The sequence below is a fragment of the Chamaea fasciata genome, unplaced genomic scaffold (assembly GCF_029207755.1).
Source record: "Chamaea fasciata isolate MVZ Bird 193981 ecotype frontalis unplaced genomic scaffold, bChaFas1.0.hap1 SCAF_31, whole genome shotgun sequence".
NCBI classification, from domain to species: domain Eukaryota; kingdom Metazoa; phylum Chordata; class Aves; order Passeriformes; family Sylviidae; genus Chamaea; species Chamaea fasciata.
The window spans coordinates 2725144-2735491 of NW_027094116.1; the positions used below are offsets into that span (position 1 = coordinate 2725144).

The 10348-nt window shown below is 47.6% G+C and overlaps 1 protein-coding gene across 1 annotated transcript; it reads left to right on the plus strand.

The window, feature by feature from the left end:
• The first annotated feature begins 2564 nt into the window (after positions 1-2564).
• On the plus strand, positions 2565-2951 carry LOC136303021 (claw keratin-like). The gene has a single exon (XM_066206606.1). The coding sequence runs from the start codon at positions 2565-2567 to the stop codon at positions 2949-2951; it is 387 nt and encodes a 128-aa protein (XP_066062703.1).
• The last annotated feature ends 7397 nt before the right edge of the window (positions 2952-10348 follow it).

Genomic DNA, 10348 nt, shown 5'->3' on the forward strand with positions numbered 1-10348 from the left:
AAGGACCCTCAAGAACATCTCGTTCCACCCAAGGTGGGAGCTGGAATTGTCTCTGCAAAGTCCTGGCAGGAGGTTTGGAGCCCCCGAGGAATCCCTGGATGTGGGTCTGGGTGACCTGGGCACAGCTTGGAGCTCTTTTCCACCCTCAGGGATCCGGGAGGTTCTGATTTTGGTGTTTCATTTCCCTCAGGGATGGATTGGATCCCTCGTTTTTTGAACACTTCACCCACATCGGCGTCCTCAGGGCTCTCCCTCCTCCTGGGCTCGACTCCCACTCGATCCTTTTGTACTTATCTTTACAAAACCGGTGGGGTTTTTTGTGTTTCAGAGGAGCTGGAATGGGATCCTCCAGCCTTTTCTGAGCTGGCAAATCCAGCTGACACCGCTGTGTCCGACAAAACCCGGGCGCTGAGTTTTGGCCACGTGTCACCTTGTTGACTCATCACTTTTTATTTCCCTGTTAACAACGACACGGTGACAACATCAGGGCGCTAATGAGCCCCTGCGAGGCGTTGGGAAACACTTGAAGAAAGCCTTGACATGATTCTTGTCATGGGGTTAATGCTGGCGCTCGCAGAAATCCTCCCTGCAGCCACAGGAACCCCGAGCAGAGGGGAAACAAATCCCGGCGCTTGTTCCTCCCACGCCGCAGCGAAGATCCGGGCTTTTAATTATCAATAAATCTCCGAGATAAGACTCAACATTTCATCTTCAGCTGGTTAAAACCAGTAATTAGGCAATAATTCCGATGTTTTTCGACTTTGGGGGTGGACTGCTGGCCGGTTTAAGCTGAGGTGATGGCGGATGTTGCAATCCCTGTGGTTATCTTCCATTATTGTCCCACCCTTGGAAGTGTCCAAGGCCAGGATGGACAGGGACAGCACAAGGTGGAACTGGACCCTTGGAAGTCCCTTCCAACCCAAGGGAGAAGGCTTTGAGGCGAGGTTTAACAAAACGGAGCAGAAGTGGGAGAAATTTTTGGTTTTTTGAAGCGAACGGGAACCAGAACGGAGCGGCTGCTGGTGGTGGGAGTGTCCCTCCAGCTCACCCCGGTGCCATCCTCGGCATCTGCCCCTGACTCCACTCCTGGCCACCCCAGAACCTCCTCCTCCTCAGGTTTGGCAGGATGATAACCCCAACCTGCAGGAATTCATCAGCAGACAGAATTCCAGAGGCGTCTCCCACTCGCTGCTCCCAACGTGAGCTCCTGGTTGGAGAAGTGACTCCCTTGGAAAAAAAATGCCTGACGGGGCCTTGCCTGGGTCACACCCCGTTTATGGCCCTTCGTGCCCTTCCCCGAACCCAGTCATGATTTGGGGTTTTGAAAATATGTGGGATTTGTTTGTTTGTTTGTTTGTTTAAATGTCTTGCCTTCCTTTCTGTTTTATTGTTAAAATGTGTACTGGAATTATCTGGGTGCTCACTGTGGGGTTGGAAGAGGTGTCCCGACTTTTTTGGGTCTATAACTATAAAATTCAGATTTTTGCAGTGTGGCAGAGCATTGACCAGGCTTTTTTTATCAGTCTAAAGACCACAGAACGCAGATTGTTCACCTTTAATAAAATATTTCATTCAAGAACTCCGGTTTATCCCTCACTTTTCCAGCTCTTCCTGGGCTGAGTCGAGGATATTTTTTTCCCAGAAAAAAATGTCTGGTTCACCCCCCTGCCAAGGAGAAGCTCCAGCCCAAACCCCATAAACAATTTTGCCTTTGAGATGCAGAGACAAAGAATCCCCTCCCCGTAAAGCTGAAATTGCAGAGTGGGGAAGGCAGTAAAAGGACAGGTCATGCGGGAGGCACAAGGGACAAACCAGCAATTAGCAGGGGTGATTTATCTGAAACAATTGACACCCGTTAACAGAGCTGGATCTGGAAAAAGAATCGCGGTTAGTAATTGATTAGGAAGTTCTGGGCGTGGGTGATTCACCCGCTGGGCATTTTTGGGGCCGGGTATAAAAGCGGCTCGGCCTCACATCTTGCACGTTGTTTCTCTTGTCTCGCTCCCCTGGTGCTGTAGGTAAGTGAATTCCTGAATAACTCCTGAATAATTCCTGAATAACTCCTGTATAATTCCTGGATAACTCCCGAACTCCTCGATTCCTCCTCTAACCAAGTCTCCGAGGGCGTTTTTGGGATCACTCTGACATTTCTCCCGCTGGAAACCGCTGGATGTGGCTCCGCTCTGGTTCAGAGGGTGGGGATTGATGCTGGGTTGGACTCTGCGATCCTGGGGTTTTTTCCAACCTCAACGGCTCTGGGATTGTCTAAATGAATCCATTTGTGACTGTCCAGCCACCGGGAAATGCAGATATGGGTGAGATCTCAGCAATATCCCATGAAAACTCTTCCCACTCGTGCTCAGCACACAATTCAGGGATCTATTTCCCGTGCTGAGCCACGACAATTCTCCCTGTCCCTTGAGCCTCTTCGCAGCCTTTTCCTCTCACCTTTAACCGTGAAACCGACGCGAATTTGGGTTTATTTTGTTTTAGTTTAGTTTTATTTCGTTTTATTTTCTTTTCCTGCTCTTCCCTCGCCCCGCAGAGCCCCTCCAGGAGCCACCATGGTCCAGTCCCTGAGCCCCTGCACCGACGGCAGCGCCTCGCCCTGCGGCGTGGCCGTGCCCCAGCCCGTGGCCGACTCCTGCAACGAGCCCTGCGTCCGCCAGTGCCCGGACTCCACCGTGGTCATTTATCCTCCCCCGGTGGTGGTGACCATCCCCGGGCCCATCCTCAGCACCTTCCCCCAGCAGAGCGTGGTGGGCTCCGCCGGGGTCCCCGCAGTCGGAGCCGGGGTCGGAGGCAGCGCTGGAGCCGGGGCTGGAGCCGGTGTTGGAGGCACTTTCGGAGGCAGTTTCGGCGCTGCCAGAACCCCTGGAGCTTCCCAAGTTTGTGGTGGGGCCAGGTGGGCGCGGGGTTACCCCGTGGGGAGCTGCAGACCCTGCTGCTAAAGCGGCTCCGCGCCTGAGCTCCGGCGTTTAGGGCCACAATAAAAACATCTCTGGATGTTTGAATGCCACAGAAATCCATTTCCGTCCTTCTGTGATTTCCTTTTCTCTAAAGCTTTCCTCTCTTTCCTGAGCACTCTGCTCTCAGAGCTGCTCCTGATTCCCTGGGAGCTCGTCGGGATCTTTGTGGGTTTAGATTTAGATTTTTAGGGAAGAGATTCGGAGAGGATTCTTTCCTGTGAGGCCCTGGCACAGGGCGCCCAGAGAAGCTGTGGCTGCCCCTGGATCAAGTTTCCAAAGCCAGGTTGGATGGGTTTGGAGCACTCTGGAACGTGGAAGTCGTCCCTGCCCATGGCAGGGGTGGAACTGGATCATCCTCAAAACCCCACCCAAACCGTCCTGTGCTCCTGTGACTGTGGCAGCGCCGAGGATCTGCTCCGAGATCCACCCCAGATCCATTTTTAAGCTCCTTCCACGGCTCCTGATGGACAAAAGTGGTTCTGCAGCGCCCCGGCCCCTGCTCTGCTGCCCTGCTGAGTGACCAGGGCTGGGCGTCACCACAGGAGGAGCAACCCCAGACGTTCCCTGAGTCACCCCGGGCCCAACCACGGCCGCCCGTGGGCAATTTGTCACCCCCGTGCCGTGTCTCACCTGTTCCTTCCTCATTAAACCAGACCTTGCAGCAGGTTATTGGCGTGTCTCCGTGTGCTCCCCGTCCTTGTCCTGCTGCGCCAGCCTGGTCCTGTGGCCAGGAGGGCGAAATTCCCGAATTTTCTGGCCGAGCTCTGTGGGTGCATCACCTCTGTATGTTCCTTCCCCCACAGTTCCAGTCCCCGTGGAGATTTTTGCTCAGCATTGGGTTTCCTGGGTTTCCTCATGTCCTCAGGGATGGCACGGGGTTGGAAAAGCTCTCCAGGATGTCCAGGCTGTACCCGATCCCCGCCTGGAAACTCAGGACAACATCCACAAATTCCTTGGACACCTCCAGGGGTGGGAATCTAAACCTCCCCGAGCCCCTTCCAAGGATTTTTCCCTTTCCAGGAGGAATTTTTTCCCCAGATTTCCCAGCCTGAGCCTCCCCTGGCCCAGCTTGAGGCCGTTCCCTCTTGTCCTGGCCCCATTCCCTGGGATCAGATCCCAAATCCCCCCTGGAGGATCCCAAAATCCCCCTGGATTCCCCTTTTCTCCAGGCTGAGCCCCCCCAGCTCCCTCAGGATTCTCCAGTCCCTTTCCCAGCCCTGTTTCTATCCCTGACCACCTCATGGAATTGGGGATTTCTTTGGGAATAAACTGATAATAAACCTTTTCCCAAGCTCTCCTGGCTGTGTTTGAAATGTCCTGTGGCGTGTTGGGAACGGGGAGACGTGGGAATGTCGGGATTATTCCAGGCTAGCCACTCTTTTGGGGGAATTATTATCCTGGTGTGGAAGGAAAACAAAGTCGCCCAGGCGCTGTAATTAACGTGTAATTAACGTTGGCCAGCTCTGGAGCGGGTGATTAAACCAGATTCTCCTCGACCACACAATCCTCATGAAAGAGAAATCCCCCGAACCTCAAACCCCTTTATTGCTGGGATTGTTTGGGAACGAGCTGCAGTTTGTTGAGGCCTCTCAAGATGCTCTTTCGTGGCCTGAGTCGGGCCCTGCATTTACCACAAACCGGAAAACTCGCTGAAGTGATGGAATTCTGCCAGTGGGTTTCGATAGGATATTTCTGATGTGGTTTTTTTATCCATTTTAATATTAAAGCCCCGAGTGTGAAATGTCCTTTCAGAGGAACTAAAGATCTCGGGCGTCTCACTAAGAAGATTTAAGAGAGAAACATTTGCTGATATGCCTTAGGTTCATTATTGAGCCTGATTATTTGGCTTAATGACAATTATAATTAACAATACCCACCTAAATACGGTGAATTTTGAAATTCTTGTTTCTCTTGTTTTTTCCAACGCGGCTTTTTTCTTCCCCCTCACCCTGTATCATGTCCCACCTTCCCTTCTCCTAAAATGCTGCACTCTTTAACAAATAATTTGGAAATTAAATCCAGTCTGGGTGATAATTTGGGTGATAATTCTCATTTTGGGATGGGTTTGGTCTTTAGGGAGGATCCTGAGCCCGGCAGGGAATCTCTGGTGCTGGAGGCACCATCAGCCCCATGGTTGGCTCCCTGCGGGAACATTTAAATGGGTAATTTAAATGAATGGATAATTTAAATGAATGGATAATTTAAAAGTGAAGCCATCCTGGCAGCCCCAGAGCTGGAATGGAATTACAGGGGTTGCTTTTCAGTTATTTAAATTCAGGTTATTTAAATTGATTTAACAGGCTGGCTGGCTGTCGCCTGTTACGATGATATCGCAGAGAATTCCTCCCACAATCCAAATTTCCTGAGCTGTGGGGCAGGGAAGAATTCCTGGCTTTGGGATCTGCGTGGGGCCTCCAAGGAAGGTGTGGAGGAGCCAAAGGTCAGGAACTGGAGCGACAGGAAAGGGGGAAATGGGTTCAGGTTGCAGGAGGGGAAATTCAGGTTGGATTTCGGGGAGGAATTCTTCCATGGCACAGGATATTCCATGGATTCTCCATCCCTGGAAGCGTCCCAGGCCGGGCTGGAGGCACCTGGAAGGTGTTTGGGGCCTGGAATGGGGCCATCTTTCGGGTCTCTTCACCCATCCAGAAGAGGTGTAGGAAAAACTCAAAATATTCCTGAGATATCAGGACAGACCCATGGAAAAAAAAAAAAGAGATTTGATGCTTGGGAAGCCCTGGGAGGGATCTGGGCTGCAATTCCACCGTGATCTGGCTCTTCCTGGATTCTCCTGAGGAGCTGGGATGAACAGGTGAGGTATCCCAGTCCTGTTTGGTGACTCCTGGGAGCATCCCGGGTGAGGAATTTGGCACTCCGGCGTTTCCAGAAGGTTCACCTGCAGCAGGGGAGGAGATCCTGGAAGTGCCCCTGGATCCCCGGGCGCAGCTTTGGGGTTTTTTTTCTCTCTCAGGTGTCTTTAACCTCAAGTGTCACCAACCTCCCGCCCTGGACACCACCAGACCCTGCCTCCAACCCCTGGATTTTGTGATTTATGGCCCGAGGACACAAAAAACTCCAAATAATTCAGAAGGCAAATAATTCAGGTTGTAGCCCTGGTTTCCTGCCTGAGAGGTTTCGGTTTTTCTGAAATTCTTTTCCCGGGGAATTTTCTGTGGACGAGAGGAGTGTTTTTGTAAATTGTAACTTTGTTTTTCATTCCTTTTCCCTAGGAGGGATTTTCTTCTTGACGTCCCTCTGCTCTGACCGATGCGGTTGAAGAGGTTTTGTCTTTGTTCCACCAATCCCATTGGTCTGTGTAAAATAGGGAGACACATCCCAAAGATAAAAGAGTCATTTTCAGCCTCCTGAAGTCAAAGTCTTCGTGTCATTGTAGTGTACAGCAGCATCACATATTTCATAGGAAAAGAAAGTGCTTTATTGTCTAATTTTTACTGCCTTTTATAAGGTGTTCCCATACAGACTGAACAGGATTGGTGAAGAGGAACGACGCCTCTATAATATCATTGATTAAACTACAAAAACACCAGCTGGACGAAGATTGTTTTGGGAAAGGAGAGTTGTTCGCCAAGATCGTTTCAAGGAAAAAAAAAAAAAAAGCTTTCCTGAGAAATTTTTTTCCTTGGGAAAACGTCAGCAGCTGCTCAGCAAGCAGGCTGAAAAATCCCTCAGGCCCACCCGCACCCCAAGCACAAACCCCAGCTTTGCAAAAAATCCTCCTCCTGGAGAAATATCTGGGTAAAACCCAAGGTCAGGGGTGAGCTCAGGTCTTTCCTTCTGGGAGGGGAAGTGAGTCAGGGCGGGAGGAGTTGAGATGGAGACGTGGTGACAGTCCCTGATATCCCGAGTCTGGGCTGCCCTGGCCTTGCAGGGCTCCCCGGGGGTCTCTTTGGGGTGCAGGGTGAGCCCAGACGAAAGGAAACGTCTGAGCGGAGTCATTCTAATGGAAATGAGACACGGGCGAGGAACAATCTGGCCGGGATACAAAAGGGCAAGCGAAGAGTTCTTGATGGTGGGTGACGTTTTTCCCCTGGTGGAAATGGGGGAGTTTTCCGGCCCAAATGTGTTTCCTCGTCGTGTTCGCTGTCAGGTGAGGCAAACCCCAAATTTCTCGGGGTAGAAATCCCAAAATTCTCGGGGAAGAAATCCCCCAAACCCCCAAAATCCTTGGGAGAGAAATCCCCAAAAAATCCCAAAATTCTTGGGAGAGAAACCCCCCCAAAAATCCCAAAATTCTTGGGAGAGAAACCCCCCCAAAAAATCCCAAAATTCTTGGGAGAGAAACCCCCAAAAATCCCAAAATTATTGGGAGAGAAATCCCCAAAAATCCCAAAGAAAAGGAGATTTAACCCCAGGTTTCCAAATTTACCCACACAGCCCAGGAGCCCGGGGAGCCCCTCGATGTTCCCATAGCCCTGGTTCCGTGCCTGAGATGTTTTTGGTTTCCTGAAATCCTTTTTCCAGGGGATTTTCTGTAAGAAAATACATGTTTTTGTAAACCGTACCTTTGTTTTCATTCCTTTTCCCTAGGAGGGACTTTCGTCTTGATGTCGCTCTGGTCTGACCAATGTGATTGAAGAGGTTTTGCCTTCATTTCACCAATTGAATTGGTCTGTATAAAATAATATAAAAGGGAGACACGTCCCAAAAATAAAGAATTTTCAGCCTTCCGAGGGTCGGAGTCTTTATGTCGTTGTGGTCCCAAAAAATGTCCCCACTGGGGTTGGCATGGGTGACCCCACGATGTCCCCACAGGGCTGGAAGAAATTCCTGATGTTCCTAAAGGATGTGGGCACATCCTGGCCCTGCTCCTGGTGAAAATTGGACCTGGAGCAGAAATTGGGGCTCCCCAGGTTGTCCCAAAATCTGTCATTGCCCGTCACAAAACCCCTTGCAAGAATTCATCCCTTGTTGACTCGTGGAGCCCGGAACACACGCCCAGAAACGAAATTTATGGGCAGAGCAAAGGCTCCGACTCGGCCCCTCCTGCGCATCGGTTTCAGCCTCTTAATTAAGTTATTTATTTTTGTAATCTCCTCAATCCCAAAACAACCTTGCTGCTGCTTTTTTTTTTTTTTCCCCCTCCCTCCGTCAACTTCTGGAAAGTGCTGACTAAATGTATGAGGGCTTTGCCAGCTGGGAGCTAAGATTTCCCCACCCCCAGAAATCAGAGAAATGTAATAAATGAAAGAAAAAATCTAATAAATATGACCCAGAACTGAAAATTACTTTATTACTACAAAATCGTGGTAGCAAAATTGCAGTTTTCAGCACTCTAAAGCCCAATATTAACAAAACACAGGAAAGAAGAGCAAAAAAGCTTTGAGTGGAGTAATTCCTTGAGAATTTTGTGTTTGCTGCTGGCTCAGAAACGACAAGAAATTCCTTACAGAATGTCTGTACCTGCACACAGACACAGGTTATATGTTACATAAATATATATATGGGCACAGCAGTACCTATTAAAGAAGTAAATAAATAAATAAGTGTACATATTTAATATATATTCATGTTTGTATCCATACATGCATTTGCATTTATATTTATATTTGGATACATTTCTAGTTACAGTTACAGTTATATTTTATTTTTATTTATATTATATTTGTATCTATACTTATGCTTATATTTATATATATTATAAAAATAATTATATTTATATTATAAAGAAATATTTGTATTATAAAGAAATATTTATATACATATGTATGTGTATGTGTATAGGTATGTAAATATTAATATTAATGCTAATGTAAATATTAATATTTATATAGATATATTTATATTTATATAGAAATCTTTATATTTCTATTGTATTATAAATAAATACTTGAAGAAACATACGCACAGGAGAGTAGAGTCAGCACTAACCTCCGTTTCACCAAGAGAAGTCGAGACAATGACTTTTGGAACTCGGGGGTCCATTTTTCCCCTCCAAAGTGTCTCACCCGACTCTCTTCCTCCAACTTACGTCGCTGGACCCAACAATTCCCATTTTCATATTTTCCACGTCCGGCGTCGCCGCGCCGACGTCAAACCCTCCAGAATTTCTTTAATCTTAAAGCAAGGACACGCAAAATTCCAGGGGGGGGGAAAAAATTGCCCGGAACTCCTTGAGGTCAGACGGGGAGACATTGGAGGACACATTTATTTCTTGGGGGAAATGTTTCTTTCTTTGGGGAAGTATTCCGATTATTAAGGGTGGTCCCTTGGCTTGGCTTTGGCGCCTCGGGACAAATTGAGGAGGTTTGGCTTTGAGGGTTGAGGAGCCTCCACTCTGTGACCTTCCCAATGTCCTGGCGGGGGAATCTCCCACCAGATTTATGTCCCAAATTCCCTAAAAACAACCCAAAGATGTTTTCCATCCACCTTGCGAGCTTCCCCAAATATTCCTTCCAGTTTAAAGTGAATTTTTGGGATATTTTTTGGTTTCCATGGAGCTCAGGAACCTCGAGGAGCGACCGTGTTATTAAATCCAGAGATGTCTTTTCGGTGGCAAACTATTAATATTTAAATCCGGCAGCACTTTGCAAATTGAAAACATTAAATGGGTGTTTATGAAGTGCCGTGGCATTCGAAATTCGGAGGAAGCCTCAACATCCTGTTTGCTCATTATTGCGCTCCTTTTATATTCAAATTAAGGCCAGAAATTAGGTGAAGGTCACCCAAGGAGTTCTGCCCTGAGCTCTTTCCTCGCTATAACACGTGGTGATTCCCTGTGGGGAAAAAAAAAAAAAAAAAGAAATACCAGCAGGGTTTTTTTAGTGTTAATTTAATTTATTTAATGCTCTTTCAGTGCTGATCATTTCTTTATCTCCTGATCAAGTTGAGACTTGAATTCTCCACTTCGCTCTGCTGAACCCTCCAGTGAGCGACACTGCAAAAAAACGCAGTTGGGTTTTTGGTTGAAAACGTTTTTCCTGCTCCTGCAGCAGCGTGGCTTTGATTCAGGGGCACTTTGAATTTGTTTTTATATTTATTTCTTTCTTTATTTATTTTTATAGTTCTGGTCCGTTTTTCCTGAGGTTGATGAGATTTTATATTTTAGTTATATATATATATTTATATATATATATGGATATATAATTTTTTAATTATTATTTATGGTTCTTGTCCTTTTTTCCTGATGTCCACGAGGTTTTTTAATGCAAAATCCCTACATTTACACTTCCTTCAAAACCCCGTGGTGCATCTTCCCACTGAACACAAATACTTCCAAACACATCTGAAAAACCTTCCTTCTTTTTTTAACCGAAAACTCCTCTCTCCCCAATGACCTTGAGAAACTCGAAGCGGCTTTCCTACGACACAAAAAAAAATAAACCTCGGATTTGACAACGGAGGCAATAAAATGGTATCAG

Bases quoted from the DNA above. Each gene is read 5' to 3' on its own strand.
- LOC136303021 (XM_066206606.1), top strand. From the start codon at position 2,565: ATGGTCCAGTCCCTGAGCCCCTGCACCGACGGCAGCGCCTCGCCCTGC.